At 34.1% G+C, this 16,315-nt stretch overlaps 2 protein-coding genes across 3 annotated transcripts; one reads left to right on the forward strand and one right to left on the reverse strand.

Moving 5' to 3' along the window:
• Window positions 1-1,287: 1,287 nt before the first annotated feature.
• Window positions 1,288-4,476, forward strand: LOC110411572 (S-adenosyl-L-methionine-dependent methyltransferases superfamily protein). Of its 2 annotated transcripts, none has more exons than XM_021421795.2 (9): window positions 1,288-1,439; window positions 1,552-1,663; window positions 1,784-1,811; window positions 2,006-2,075; window positions 2,271-2,319; window positions 2,828-2,916; window positions 3,013-3,060; window positions 3,550-3,609; window positions 3,863-4,476. In XM_021421795.2, the coding sequence occupies exons 1-9, from the start codon at window positions 1,380-1,382 to the stop codon at window positions 3,971-3,973; spliced, it is 627 nt and encodes a 208-aa protein (XP_021277470.1). In that variant the 5' UTR covers window positions 1,288-1,379; the 3' UTR covers window positions 3,974-4,476. The 2 variants fall into 2 exon arrangements, with proteins under 2 accessions (XP_021277470.1, XP_021277469.1); XM_021421794.2 differs by having other exon boundaries at window positions 1,557-1,613; window positions 1,714-1,811; window positions 3,863-4,474.
• A 734-nt stretch (window positions 4,477-5,210) lies between these two features.
• On the reverse strand, window positions 5,211-11,095 carry EMB2726 (elongation factor Ts family protein). The gene is given in 6 exon segments (XM_021421376.2): window positions 5,211-5,526; window positions 5,528-6,127; window positions 6,359-7,073; window positions 7,445-7,702; window positions 8,212-9,854; window positions 10,941-11,095. Coding segments are annotated over 5 exon segments (3,180 nt in total). The 5' UTR covers window positions 9,788-9,854; window positions 10,941-11,095; the 3' UTR covers window positions 5,211-5,495.
• Between the last annotated feature and the right edge of the window lie 5,220 nt (window positions 11,096-16,315).

Genomic DNA, 16,315 nt, shown 5'->3' on the forward strand with positions numbered 1-16,315 from the left:
TTTTATTGTTTGATATTTTTCAGTTTATTGTTTAATATGGTAATTATGTAATGTTTATTTATTCTTAACTTCGTATATAATATTTGTTGATTATGATTGAAATTATTAGCTAAATAGGTCTATGATTATCGAGATAAATTAAATAAAAATTAAAAAATTAATATTTATACTCGTTTGTGGTAACTCAGTTTTAAAATTTTTTTTCTTTTAGGTATATCAATATGCTGCACTATAAGAAAATTAAAATAAACTTTAATTCTTTTTACAACGGGAATTGCAAAATTCCTAACTTCTTAGTAGTGTATTCCATATTTGAGCTAATAGTACTTAACAAATGATGTAGCCCTCTTTGACAAAAATAAATAACCTATTAAAAAATGAGAAAAAAATATAAAAGCCAAAACCTTTTTATTCATGGAGGAAAACTTTATTGGTGAGGACATTAAGATCTTGATAGATTTGTATTTGTATAGAATTAGCTTGATGATTTCAATAGAAAAACAGGTTGCTAAAGTAATAGGTGATTTTTCTGACCCACTTGGATTCATTATTAATACCACATTGGTTCTCTTCCTTATATGTAACATCAATTTTGTTTAGCTAGTCATCAATTTCAAATCAATTTTTAAAAAATAACAATAAATATTTTTTTCATATTCATCTTTTTTTATTTGATTTAATTTTTTTACTTGATTTATTAAATACCCATTATAGTAATTTTAATCAAAATTAAAATTTATATAAATTATTTTATCAAATAATTTATCTACATAAAAGAGTTTATAAAAAGTAAATTTATTAACTAGGTTTAACTTAATTTTAAAAATTATTTTTTATAAGAGTTTTATAATAACTTTTAAGTTTAAAAAAAAGTTAAGCTAAACATGGTCTAAGACTTATTGCATAAATGCAAATGTAAGAAATGAAGCAATAATGCGATTTTACTTCAACAGATGAAAGGGATTCGATTTAAAGAAAAAGAAAGTAATCTTACACGTAGACATAATTAGTAGTATTTTATTTATTAATTACACAATGAGAAAGATTTTGAACCAAAAAGTTAGAAAAAGAAAAAAGAGAAAAAGGCTAAAAACTTATAAAAAGACAAAAGCTAAATTTCCCATGCATGATGCATAAAAAAAAAGAAAAAGGAAAAAAGAAAATACAATTTGTAAGCTTTTTGTATTAATTAAAATTAAAAATAACCTCTGAAAACCCATTGTTGTAATTTCAAAGCCTGGAATTCTAGTATATTCCACATATTCACAAAAGCTCTGAAAAAAAATAACTAGGGCTAATTAAAAGAAAGAAGAAGCAGCAGCTGAATCTTCTATTCTTCTTGTCTGTGCTTTTGTTAAAAGGATTCCCAAAGAAAAACCATGAAGCTGAAACAACTGGAAAGCCTCTTAGGCGGTCTTCAACAGTTCTCAAACCCCAAGGTCTTCGCATCTCTGTCTGTTTCTCTCCCTTATCCCCAAATAAGAAAGAACATAATTTGTTAAAATGACAGTAATTATTGAATCAGTTCGTGGTGGGATATCTGTTTTCTAGTGCAGGTGGAGCTGGAACAGTACCCTACTGGACCTCACATCGCCTCTGGCTTGCTCTACACTGTACCGATCCTTTGATGCTTCATTTTTCTTAACCTTCTTTCATTTCCCATGTAAATGACTAATTGGGTAAGCTTTTCTTTTTCGTTTTTTAATTTTTTAGGCTGAGAATTCATTTGATGATATTAGCAACAAAGTTGTGGCTGATTTTGGTTGTGGATGTGGCACTCTAGGTGCTGCTGCTGCTCTATTGGGTGCCGAGTAAGTTTACCTTGGACCCCGCTCTTCTCCTTTCTCTTTCTCATTCATTCTTCTCTTGTACTTGTAGATTCCTTAACTTGAGCTGAATTTGAATATCTAAAAGAATTTATGTTTTTAAATGGGAGAGAGAAAAAAGCTCTGTGTTTGCTTCCATGTCTTTTGTTTTTATGTGGGCGTTCTGTTGCTTGGAATAGGCAGGTTATCGGAATTGATATTGATTCTCAATCTCTTGAAATAGCATCAATGAACGCCGAGGATCTTGAGGTGCTCTCTCTTTATTGATATCGATATATAGTAAGGCCTAGAGCTTTTGCTGGCCTCATTGACATAGTTCTGACTTCTTTTTCTCTCTATCAGTCTGTCTATTCAATGCAGTTTTAATCTATGCTAGTTAATTTGATTATTTGCTTGGTAATTTATACATTTCATGTTGCGTTGCTTTCTTATTTGAACTTGCAGTTGGAAATAGACTTTATTCAGTGTGACATCAGTAACCTAGGATGGAGAGGTAACAATTCCTTCTCCTCTCCTCTCTATATCCCTGTCAGCGGATGCACACACTTGAAGCATAATTGTTCTAATTGGTTTTTACCCCTGGAAATTACCAGTCATTCTGATATGAACATGTTATTCTCTTATGAGATGTAATCAACAGTTAGCTTGCAGGAAATGGTGATTCTCTAGCACATTGAAATATTTGGGTAATAAAGTATACAGGAAGTATATGGCTAATCATTTTCATGCTTAGAATTTGTAGGTACATGGCTGACTGGCTCCACAGTAATTGCACTTCTTTCTTCTTTGATTTTGTTGTATTTGTAGCAGATGTACTAAACATAATCTAGTCATTACTTTGTGGCCGCTATGTTATGAGTATTGAATCAATCAAGAGAAAAAAATAGTAAAAATTATGTTTAAAACAATATGTATGTTAAAGGAATGTTCTACTGCCTGTTTCCCAATTTTAAAATCTTGTGATTTTTATCTTCATCTTATGGTCTCAAGCTGTTATTCAGGTCAAATTGTTGATACCGTTGTGATGAATCCTCCATTTGGAACTCGAAAGAAGGGTGCTGACATGGATTTTCTATTTGTAGCATTGAAGGTAAAACTACTGACAAAGTCGAAGATGTTTCAAATCCATTTTTTTTCAGCTTATTTGATCTAATAAGCATATTTGTCCATATCTTGTATGTTCCAGGTTGCTTCTCAAGCAGTTTATTCATTGCATAAGACCTCAACAAGAGATGTAAGTCCTTCGCTTTGCATTTTCTAGTAGTTGAATGGAAATCTATTTTAATTACTTGCTCTGCCCATAATTTATTTTGTGTACATGATGGATTTAAAACTAAAGTAGCGAATTAACTAGTCATTGATTAACATTTGGTCTACTGTGTTTCATGTTTTAGTTAGCATAGGTATTTTGGTAGTCAATAGTTCCCTCCAATTTAAAGAGTGCAATGTAATTGTCTTATTGTTGTGAAAGCGATTATTTTCTCTTAATTTTCTTCACTGTAAAATCACTTATGTTTATACTATCAAAACAGTCCTGCATTTTCATTTGCCCAAATTTGCTTGCTAATTAGCAACATTATTTCATCTTTTGTTGCCAATGTAATTTCTCATTGATTGTCCCATGTAGTCTGTTTCTTCCATGCAAAACATTAGCTGCTTGTGCTGTTTGCATAAGGATTTTACTGTGACTAAAAGTTGAGATAATTTTCTTTCCTCACTGTAGCATGTGAAAAGAGCGGCCTTGAGGGACTTAAATGCTAGCAGCGCTGAGGTCTTGTGTGAGGTGGGTAAAACAAGCTTCACAATCTGATGATATGTCTTTTATGACCATAAACAAATGTTGCCATTATGCATTATCGTTCACAGGTGAGATTAATCTGATGGTTTGCTGAGTAAGCTGTAAGCATGATCTGGGCTTAGGCATACATTCTACTGTTTGTTGCTTGCATTGCACTCTTTGAAATTGCTTTTACTCTAATTTTTATTAAAATATTTGCTTCCTATTTTCTCTCTTCCCCACCCCATTTTATGACCAGCTCCGTTTTGATGTTCCTCAACTATACAAGTTTCACAAGAAAAAAGAGGTGGATATTGCTGTGGACCTCTGGCGATTTGTACCCAAAAGGAGTAGGGGAAAAGACATTTAACTGCCTAAATGCTCATCAAGACCATGCTTGAAGTATATCTCACATTGAACGAACAAAAAGGATGGTCCTTTTAACTCCCCTTGATTTTAGTACTGGAGGTGTCAGGTGTGGTTCTGTAGGAGAAGCAGATTCAGGAATGTGACTTCATGTAATAGTTGATGAGAAATCAAGAAAGTCCTATGGCTCCTTATGTGTTTGCCTCGCTATCTTAATTTGAGACACTTCGTAAAATCTCTATATATCAATTTTGCAGTCTCATCTGGATTAGAGAAACGAGCTTAGAGCTGTGATTTTCAATTAAAATCTCTCTTATCCTAAACGTTGGACATATCCCTGTGAATGAGCTGAGGAAAATTGAGTATATGTAACAGCTAAATATTAGGTAATGTTTAGTACTAGTGAAGTGGAAGTACATTATTTGTAATATGTTTAATTAATTTATATTATAGTATTTGTTTTGTAACAGCTCATTGCAATGTAAGATTACAATGCAATTACATTACAATTAAGAAATTTAATGTTATTGCAGTTTAAAATCATTACAATGATATTACATTGTCTTCTATAATATTTTTAAAAATATTTTTACTTTTCAATTTTAGTATTTTGTTAAAAATATTTTGTAATGTTATAATTAAAATAAAAAATATAATATAAGAATTAAAAAAATAAAATATAATAAAATATAAAAAATTAAAATTTATATATTATAAGTAAAAGAAATTAAAATAAAATATATAATAAAAATTATATTAAAAAATAAAAATATAAAATATAAAATTATAAGAAAAATAAAAAATATGATATTAAAAATATATTTAAAAAATAATATTATATAAAAATTAATCATAAAAAAATAAATATATTAAATTTATATTTTAATAAATAAAAATTATTTTAAAAATTAATATTACATTCTCAATAAAAATTTTATAAATTAAACACTATAATATTATTTTTTTATATTTTAATTATTATTTTACTTATATACTAAACAATGTAATATTATTTTTTTTACAATCACATTTGATACAATCACATCATTTACAATTACATTATATTATATAATTATATTATATTATAAAATATTAAATACGACTAAAAATATTTTTAATTGGGGCAGAAATTATCGAAAGGCGGCATATTCGGAGATAGCAGCGGGCACCCTCAACCTGGCCCTCAATAGCCTGCAGGGTAAAGGTCTTTGTACCCGGACCTGTCACTCTGCTCTTGCAAGTACGAAACCAACTTCTGATTTAATTTAATAATTCCTCACATGTTTCAGTATTTCCATTTTTGCAAAACAATTGGAAAGATACTAATCTCATCTTACAAAATCAGAAGTAGCTTTGAATACAATGACGCTCACTACATTGAAAACTTGCTTAATCACATCAAAAAAGAATCACATTACTCTCTCCTCCAAAAATTAGTTCCTACCACCAACCAGATCTCTCAGTTGCCTCCATTGTTTCCCATTGGTATCATTGGGAGTTCCTTCTTAAAGCAACATCCTCCTGTCTCATTCTTCAGTTCCTGTTTTAGTATCTTCAACTCTCTCCAAGAGTAAATCGAACAAACCTTCGGACTTTTATGTTCTCTCCAATTGCTGCAACAGTTTGCTTTACCAAGTCTTTAACCAGCACACTGTCATCCTTAATGAACGGCTGTTCCAAAAGGGCAAGCTCTCCAAGCCTCTTTGAGACCCTCCCTTCGACAATTTTCTCTCTAATGTTCTCTGGTTTTGATGCAAGATCTTCTCTTTGCATCTCAAGGTCTTTTTCTTTACTCACAACACTCTCTGGAACTTCTTCAATGGATACAAACTGCACCTGTGGACAGGCAACGACTTGCATTGCTAGGTCATCAACCAGCTCTTTGAATTTTTCGCTTCTACCAACAAAGTCGGTCTCACAGTTGACTTCAATTAGTACACCAATGCGAGAGTCGTGAATGTAGGAACCAATTCTGCCTTCAGCAGCAAGCCGGCTGGATTTCTTGTCAGCAGTTGAAAGGCCCTTCTTTCTAAGGTATTCCTGAGCCTTCTCAAGATCGCCTCCAGTTTCAGTCAGAGCTTTCTTGCAGTCCATCATCCCAGCTCCTGTTTCATCACGCAGTTGTTTAACAAGTGCAGCAGAGACTGCTACTGTTGGTCTGCAAAAGAGATATGGGTGAATATAAACCATGCAAGAAATTATTGGAATAAAAACAAGGCCACATTTCTTTTCTACAAGTATTTTTAGCACACATAGTGAAAAGGCAATGCAATAGAACAAATACATACAAAAGGAAAATACTTCAGAAATTTCAAATTATAGACAAAGCATTGACCAGAATGATATTGTAGGGAGTAAGAAACCAGAACCATGGAAAACAGCCACTTACTTCTGATCAACTTCCTTGGCTTCCACTGAACCTGATTGCTCTTTTCCAGCAGTAGATACTGGTTTCGCTGCAGTTTGGGCAGCCACTTCAGCAGCAAAATCCTGGCTTTTCTTCTCCAGGCCCTCTCCAAGATTGAACCTCACAAATCTTTTCACTTTAATATTTTCTCCAATGGTTGCAATAGTCTGCTTCACCCAATCTTTCACCACCACCTTATCATTCTTAATGTAGGGCTGCTCGAGTAAAGCCAAGTCCTCAAGTCTCTTCCTTATCCGACCTTCAACAATCTTTGATCTGATCTGCTCTGGTTTCGATAAGAGATCTTCCTTTTGCATCTCTATTTCTCTTTCCTTGTTTACAATATCCTCAGGAACATCTTCTGGAACAAGATATTGTACTTGAGAGCAGGCAGCGACCTGCATGGCTAGATCGTCAACAAGCTCCTTAAAAATGTCACCTCGGGAGACAAAATCTGTCTCACAGTTAACCTCTACCAGGACACCAATCCTGCTATCATGAATGTAAGAACCTATTCTTCCTTCAGCTGTAACTCGACTGGCTTTTTTTTCTGCACTTGCCAAGCCTTTCTTGCGGAGAAACTCCTGAGCTTTAACAATGTCCCCTCCAGTCTCTGAGAGAGCTTTCTTGCAATCCATCATTCCTGCTCCTGTTTCTTCACGGAGCTGCTTTACAAGAGCTGGTGATATAGTTGCGGCTGTTCATGCATATGAATCAATAAATTGAGGAAGATAAAAATAAATGTCTTAAAAAAATATAAATATTGTATAGAAACACAAGAAGTATCAAGATTGTCTTAATACACACACTCTGCCCATCCAAATTGAATGTCCACAGACAAGAGTTTTAGGAGTCCAAAGATAAAAAAAAGGCAGAGTATCAATATATCCCAAGATGAATAGTGGACATTCAATTTGAGATAGAGGGAGTCTACTATATTGAAAAGCACAGACAAACAATACATATTTGCAGCTTTAAAATTTCCTTGCTAGATTAGAGCTTAATTCAAAATTTTGTAAGATGCCTCTAATAGGTTAGGAGAACTGCCAAAGTGGATAAATTATAAACCTTTAGTCACATTTTCCTTAGGAGCAGAGACATTCGAATCTGTAACCTCGTCACTCTTCTGAGGTGCAGGTTCTGCCTCTTCAACTTGTGAAGTAGAAGGAATTTCAACCTTAGAAACTGGTGTCTCTATCTGCACTTCATCTTTGGTATCCTCAACTTGATTCTCTGGTCCTTCAATCACTTCACTTCCTGAAGACTTAATCTGATCATCAGCAGATTCTTGAGATGGATCAGAAGTTACATTGTTTTCCACTGTATCTGTATGCAAGATCAACAATAAGAAATACATAGACCAAAAACAGAGTGAACAAAAATAACATATCCTTATTTTCTCTAATTCTTTTCACGAAACAACTATTGCTTAGTTAGGGATGAGAATATGGAACTCCATAAATGACACAATAGTCATTCTATTGCATCAAAATTTGTACTTCCCAAACATCTTATAAAAGAAACAGAGAAATGAACTAATGGGGTTGGATATATCTCAAGTAATTCAAGAAAAAAATAGTACATTTATAAAAAGGTTGTGTTTCACTCTATAACTAATTTAATAGAACCTTGAGCTGTATCCTCTTGCAAATTATATCTTGCTAATAAATCATTGCTAACAAAATCCTGCAAAATTGATTTTTAGCTCTTCATTTATTTTGTTTATCAGACAGTGATCCCTTGTATTTGATGCAGAATCATAGATATTGTGTTTCCATTCATCATTTGGTGACGATTTTTGTCACAACATAGCTACCAGTGTTATGGATATCTACCTTCAGGATCCTTGGGAACAAGAACATCGGGTTGTACACCTGTGCTGGAAACACTGCCATTTTCTCCAGGAATAGCTCCAACTTCTTCATCTTGAGCTGATGCAGCAGAAGGACTTTTGCCCTCAGCTAGAGGTGTTTCTACTCGTACTTCATCTTTCGGTGTGGAAATTTCATCAGCTACTGAATTTGCTGAAGTCGTAACTTGATCAACTACTTCTCCAGATGATCCAGCTGTTTCATCATTTTCCAATTCATCTACTGAAGGAGACTCGGCACTACCTTCAGGGGATAAAACTTCAGAAATCTCCTCTGTTTCTTTTTCTGTGGTTTCCTCAGCCTTGTTTACTGTATCTGTTTCCTTTTCAACTATTTCTGTTTCCTTTTCAATTATTTCATTTGCTGCAGTAGAAACAGTGGCCGACTCCTCAGCTGGTTGAACCTTTATTTCCTCTGACTTTTCTCTCCGATCCAAAAATGCAGCAATCTCCTTATTCTCACGGAAAGCTAGCACAAAAGGATTTGTTGCAGTATGAACCACACCTTGGTTGAGCTGTGAGTCCAATTTGTCATCATCCTCTTCTTTCTTCATCGTCAAGGTTACTCGTCCCCTTGAGATGCGTAACACACGTACATTGACTTCTTGGCCAACTTGCAGTGATGAGCCTCCCATCATGCTCATAAGTCCATCATCAGATTCTTCAGATGTCGGCAAGAATCCTTCTTCCCCCTCAGGAAGGGATATAAAAGCACCAGACCTAGTTAAATTCTTCACAGTGCCCTCTAGGTCTTGTCCCTTGACAAATTTTGAACTTTTCACCTCCTCCTTTCTCTGGCTGGGCTTTGAAGCATTCTTCCTAGCAGGCCTTGCCCTATCAGTAGCAGCAGGACCATCTTTTCGTGGCTGGCGTTTACTAGCATCATCATTTTCACGCATAGACAGAGATATCCTCCCACTCTCAGTGTTCACTTCAACTAACCTCACCTTCACCTCTTGTCCAACAGACACAACACTTGCAACATCCTTAACAAAGCTATCACTCAACCGGGAAACATGCACCAACCCATCTGTGAAAGCTCCAAAATCAACAAACGCACCAAATGGTTGGATTGATCTTACTTTCCCAGTAAACATCGCACCAGGAATAAGCTCCTCATTCTTAATAGGTGGCATCTCACTTTTTCTAACAGGTCTTGTTTGTCTGGACTGAGTTGGAGTGGGACCGGAGTCTGATTTGCTGGTTGATTTTTCACTTGTTTCAACAGCATCCGATTGTATTTCTGAGCCTCCACTTGAAACGTCTGTCACAGTAGAATCAGATTCCTCCACTGCTACATCAGTCCCTGTGGCTGATATATGTATTCCAGGTTTTCTATGTAAAGCATACCATGTTCTGTATTGTGGAAACAGTGTAACACAAGTTGAGAGAGGTAGCATAAATCTTTGTGAGGGTAAAGCATATCTTGTATGTTTTCTTGGTAAACTGCATCTTGTTAAACAAGTATTCTTCCTTACTGTACAGGCAGTTCCGGGAATAAGTGTGATGTTGCTAATGGAACAGGGGATTACAGGAGTCATGTTGACTTGAATGGCAAAAGTTAAAATGCTGTCTGCACTAAAATAAGTGTTTCATCTGTTTCTTCACCTGCAAGAACAAGAATGATGTGCTCAAACACATAAATTTCCCCTGAGTTTGAGATAAGGCATAAGATGTCCAAGCACCAGTTGTGCTAAAATCAAGATGCCTAATATCTTCTATAAATAAAGAAAGAATTAGTAATTTAATTCAGCAAGCAGCAATTTCAATCATAAACATGATTCTGGTGATTATATTTTTCATGCAAATCAAAATGTTTCATGTTCAACTAAAGGCTTTGATATGCCAGGCACAATAGGTTCCAAATGTATATTAACTGTTTTGCAGCAAATACATTAGTTTCTGAAAATAAAGACAGGTGTATTTAGCTGATAATTATGTTTTTTAGATATTTCACAAATCATTGAGAGTTCAAATTTTCAATTACCTTTGATTAACAGATTCTCAATTATGCATCTTCTCTGCCTATTTGACCAAAATCATAAGTTTAAAAACACAAGACACGCATATGCAACATTTTTCATCTAACTGTTCTAGCAGCTAGGAAAAATCTCTATCTTCAATTTAAGAAAATAATGTTGACTTTAAAGAGAACGAAATTCAACAACTTTTTGTCTTTAAAGCAGGATTTCAAAGCCAAGAAACAATAACCAAATTATCACACTGTGCATTTGAACATTCTATCAACTAGCAAAAGCCCTTACCTTCAGACCAAAGCACTCATCAAGAGTTAATTCTTATAAAGTGCATTATGGACCAATGAAAAGGCTTAGATAAAAAACTAACCAAACGCTTTCTTAACAGAATAGAAGAGTTCCTTATCAAAATTCAATTCGTTCACAGTTTCTTTTTCTTTTTGGGATAAATGTGTTGTTTTATTCACTTTGTTCACTGTAACAGTAATTGAATTCCACTCAAAAATTAAATCCCAACATTTCCTTTCCAATTCAATAACAAGCATAGCAAATTCATTACCAAAATACTAAACAATTTCAAACTTGACATGACTGCGGCCAAAGAGAACCAAAACAGGAAAAAAAATTAACAACAACCCATCATTAGAAAATCACAGAAAAACAGAAAGCAACTTCAAAACCAAAGACCCATTGGCTTATAATCAACCAAAAATGATACCTTTTTGAGAGCTAAAGCTTTCTGGGAAAAGTTTTCAGAATGAACTAAAAATAGGTATCAGAAACAAACCCAAGGTGTTGTTTGGTGATAGAGCCTATTCATCACAAGTGAAGAAGGAGAAGAGAGGGAAATGAAAGGTGGGGCTTTAAATCCTTATCTTTGGCTTCATTCATGGATAGGAAAAAATAAAAAATACGATGATGATTATGGGCTCGGCTCGGCTCTTGCACAAGTTTCCCTTTTTTTTTTCATTTCTTTTTTCCAGCCTTTAGCTTATGATTGGCCGAAAAGCAAAGCTGGTTAGGATGGACTTGTATTCCAGGGCAGAGGGGCCTATATTTTTCTTAAGGGGCCGAAGATAAAACCCAAACCTGTTTCCTAGATATCGAGTTGGACCTCCATTCCTTAGTTTCTTCTTCTAGAAAGAAAGTTGGACCTTTTACTTCAGTTTCAGGTAGTTTGCTCTTCCCCTGGGCGACTTTAATTCTTTTATCTGATAAAAATGAAAAATTCAAACTTTTCAACTCAATCCCTTGTTTTCCTTTTGATGTTGAATGATGCATAGATATGCATGAGATCAGAATCTCCTTCTTATGAATTTTTTGAAAAGGAAAGAAAATAGTGTCTGGTACAAATAAGAGCAAATGTACCTTAAGATGTAGAAGATGTGAAATGGACTACTGTAAAAGTAGTATTACTCTTATCCACACCAGACACTGTTTCCTTGTCATTTCCTTACAAGTTCACCGTTAAAAGAGAGTGGGATTTTTTCTTTATTAAATTTGTATCAACTTTTCAGGGACAAAGCAACAAGAGAGAGATTGTAATTAGCTTTTGTTTTAAGCATTACGATAGTTGCGGTTGGAAATTGACATGAATCACATCAAAAGCAAGAGCTTCAGTTCATGCGGGAAATTCTTTGGAATCTGTCAGCAGTCTTTTACATGGGAATTCCAATGCCATTTGCTAGCAATTGTGCCACAACAAGTATGACACATGAAGCTTACCAAAGTGTTGAATTCTCCTACAATTTCTTATGGATATTGGAAACCGTATACATCATTTTTCTTCAAATTGTCAGATTCATGCATTGCTACTGAACTGATGTAGTATAAAATCAATCCCTTTGTTCTGGATTCCTTGTAGATTTGCAATGAATCTGCCTCATTGATATCATGTCAGGCCAATCCTCTTAAAAGATGTGGCTTAGCTTACATAAACTGATAAACAAGCTCTTTTAAACATTTTTCCACATCTTCGACTTTTTTGAACAGTGAATCACAGTGATCTTGTTGGGCTGGAAATATTAAAAAAGAGAGTGATGCTGTCACTTTCTTGACTTATTATTATGTGAAGGATCAAAACCTTTTTGTTACCTAACACATTGATAATGGTAAAGAGCAGCAAATGTGAACTCATAAAATAAATAGTATATTTGCCCACATGCATGCATGCAGGCTAGCTATGCCTATTTGTACCTTGAAAACAAGTGTTGGGCAGCAGAAACCAAATTCCGCAGATTCATCACGAAAGTATAATAAACTAATAATGCAAGCATGGGCAGAAACCATAAACAATACTTCACCCCTGGAGGAGGATGACCTCATACCTTGCATAACACTGCAATTACATGATAAATTTTCAGGTTTGTCGAACAAGGAAAGTTCATAGGGGCTGATTCTCCTTTATTCCCAATGCTAAAAAAAGCAGAGTTTTATAATCCTACCCACGTGGGAAGGTGACAAATTGTGGCTCATATTTTGTCAAAACTGCCTGCAATTTGATCATCTTGAGTCTAGTTAAAGGCTTTGTACAAAGAAAGAATAAAGCCTATTCAAAGGTTAATGCAAATCTGATTGTGTAATATTATGAACATTTTCCCCCAGAAAACAACAATAGTAAGTTTCCTTTAAGCATCCCCTTCATAATCTCAAATTAAATCTTCACATGTGCATTGAAACTTGAATACTCTTCCTGCCTTTTATCAACAGTTTATTGAGTTTGAGAACTTGAAATCTGTTTATTATGAGGCAGAAATAATTAGGCTAATAAGATTTCATTGTTCATTTGAGCTTACTCGAATTGGATGATTGAATGGATGGAAAATTTGACTGAAATCCTCTATTTGACTCTAATTGGGTGGTTGAATGGATGGAAAATTAGACAGAAACCGTCTATTTGTTATTTAAAAAGAGAAAAAGAATAAGCCAGCTTGATTTTGTTTAGGCACTATATATGGGACTTGTAAGCTCCACTAATTGATAGTCATAGAAAAAACCAATTACTTTCACAACAAGTTGACTTGTTTTCCTCAGAAATTAAACTTGAATGGGTAAAACAAAGGTTAATTAAAACCTAGTTGGCCTGACATCTGAAACTTAAAATTTATGGAAGCTGGCAAAATGATTGTGGATATAATAAAATCCCCAATTGAATAAATAAAATTATATGAATCTTTAATGTAAAAGTGTTTCTGAACATAATTGGTTGACAATGCAATACATGTAACGTATATCATTGGAAGGAAACAATATTTATAGGAATTTTAAACCAAGAGATTTAGGTGATCATTCTGGATTTCTAAATCAAACAACATCAGAAAACCATATCCAAGATAGATCATAAGAGCACTGGGGATGTTGGTTTTATGAGTGGTATTTTCAATAATACAGGAGACAATGAGGACCAAATGCATTGATACTGCCACATTTCCAAGTCAGCAGTGGGGCCCATGAAAAGGGTTTGTTTTTTCAATTAGGCTTTGCCATTGCCATATCCAAAGAAACCAGCCAGGTGTTGAATTCTGCAGCATCTTCCGCATGTGGGTCAGGAGCTCTCCTTGCAGTTTCCAGTTGTGCCAGACACCCATCAATCTTAATTATACAATTCTTAGAGGCTTCTTGCATTTTAAAATATGCAAGGAAATCTTCCACCTAAGCTAAACATGGATTTAAGGTTTATTTTTCCTTAGCTCAGCTCTCCGCAAACTGATTAAAGGGATCTAGGTATCCTCAAGGTCTACTAACTCAATCATGCAGCCTTTTTTTTGGAGGGTTAAAGCATGGGATCTTGGTCACTACCTAAAGCATTTTAGTATAAAATTTGTGTTTAAACGCACATGATCCACCAAACCATAGGCTGTATAATTGGTTGAATATAATATAACAAAATATTGTGGATAATTTCTAATTAATTTCTAACAGGAAAGAAACACAGGAATCTTAACAAGGGGGGAAAATAAAAAGATATTTATTGAAGAATATGTACTATGGTATGGTAACAGTTTGATCCAGGAGAAAATATTGTATAGAAATTAGAGGAAGAGCTCTCTCTTAAACTCTGTCATATATAAATAGAAAAGAACGTCGAGACTCAACATTTTTTTAAGCATATGATGTAATATCTATCTGTTAGCCTTGGCACTTTTTCCCTGCAATTCCAACCTCAAGAAGAAAATTTTTAACCTATTAAACACATTAATAGACAATCTCTACATATACATTTCAGGAATTTAGTTTAGATTTAATTTGTTAGTGACACATTTATAGTATAAGATTTGATTCATAAGATATATATGTCAGTATCTTTATCTTGATGCTACATAGCTTGCAGCTGTTTTGGAACCAAATTTTATGGAGGAAACCAAAGCACCCCAAAAAGAAAAAAGAACCAAATTCTAAACTTCCAGAAGGTTAACATGCAATTCGCTGCCTGGGTACATCGAACAGCTGATAATCATCTCCTGAAGGGGCTACCTTTTAGTTTCCAACATATATTATAAATATGTTAATAGTTGCATGATCATATATAATTAAAAAAAAAAGACTGCAAAGTAATGCGCTTAGATGTTATATTATAAATATGGTACAACTTTGTGTGAAATAATAGGGGGGGCATGCATGATCTGACTTCTTTTTGCACAAAGGGTCAAAGCAAATGTTTATAGTTTATTATGCACTTTTTTCTAAACCATGGCACTGGAAAACCATTTGCAGCACTGATACACGACCATATACATTGTGTAAACAGAAAAATTTTAAATAAAAAAAAAGGAATATGGTTACTAATTCTATGCTATAAGTAAAGATCACATCACACTAGCTGATGTTGAATCAATCTTTTCCGAGAATCTTAGGATATTCTTTGCTGCATAATTTATATATACACCAAAAGCTGAGATACCTAGACTCTCTCTATCCTCCCACATCTCTCTTCATCTTAACCGTAGATTTTGAAAAAGAAAGAGAGACAAACCGATAAAGAAAATGCCTTAAATTAGCTAGAACAGCTTTGGGAACAATTCCCCATACCAATATTTCAGATTAAATAAAGGTTTAGAATCTCATATAAAATGGGATTGCGGGTGATTATAGTGTTGTAGTTGGATCATGGATGGATTTGGGAATGGTGGGGAGGGGCTGCTCCCTTTGCTTTGGCTCTCCAAAAAAAAACTATGCATAGACACAGCGTTTTCCTAGGGATTACATTTGCTTTGCAAATCGTGTGAAGTAATGCAACCTGTAAGGTTTGCATGTGCCCACAAATCTATAGTAGATATGATATTCTCTACATCTCTCTCCACTAGACTTTGTCTTTGTTTTTTCTGATATTTTATCATTGCTAACTACATCACTCATCAAATCACACCAAATCAACATAATCCCCTCTTTTCTTCTCTGTTATCATTAATTAATTATGATCATTTTAATTTTATCATTATAATTATGTTACAATGTGGTTTAAAATATTAAGCCATCCCCCACCTATAACCAGAAAAAAATTAATTAAATTTCTCATTTCTCAACTATATATCTCCTTCTGGGAGGGGTCAGTTGGTCTTACCAGGTTAATCCCCACGTAGACTTTCTGAGAGTTTTTAGGGTTAAGCAATTCATGGAACATCACCTGCATGTTTACTTCCTCCTTACAATCCTTATCATTTTTATATGGTTTTTATTTTAATTAATCATTGTTAACTTGGACTGATGGGGGTTTTATTTAAAGGGGATTATCATGAGCAAAGAAGAATATTCATGCGTCGGCATTGAACTACAACACGTGGCGTAATACTAGTAGTGAATCCATGGCCAGTTAGCAGTCACATTGTTTAACATAACAAACTATTTTTTATAGTTTCCTGAATCATCTGATTCACGACTATGGAATTAAATAATTGTTGTTGAAAATGATAATAATTATTATACATCTTATCGAGCAAGGCAGCATTTTTCACAGGTCTGCATCATAGCTCAGCATCGGTTATCGAATAAAAATTTATTATTTGGGGTGTGCATGCAAGACCACAACAATAATAAATTCAGGAAGCAAAACAAGTGTTGGATTTGTGTGATACATGTTTTCTTCTTTAAGCCAAT

This window comes from Theobroma umbraticum, unplaced genomic scaffold (genome assembly GCF_002168275.2).
Source record: "Theobroma umbraticum cultivar Fairchild unplaced genomic scaffold, ASM216827v3 scaffold_56.0, whole genome shotgun sequence".
NCBI lineage: Eukaryota > Viridiplantae > Streptophyta > Magnoliopsida > Malvales > Malvaceae > Theobroma > Theobroma umbraticum.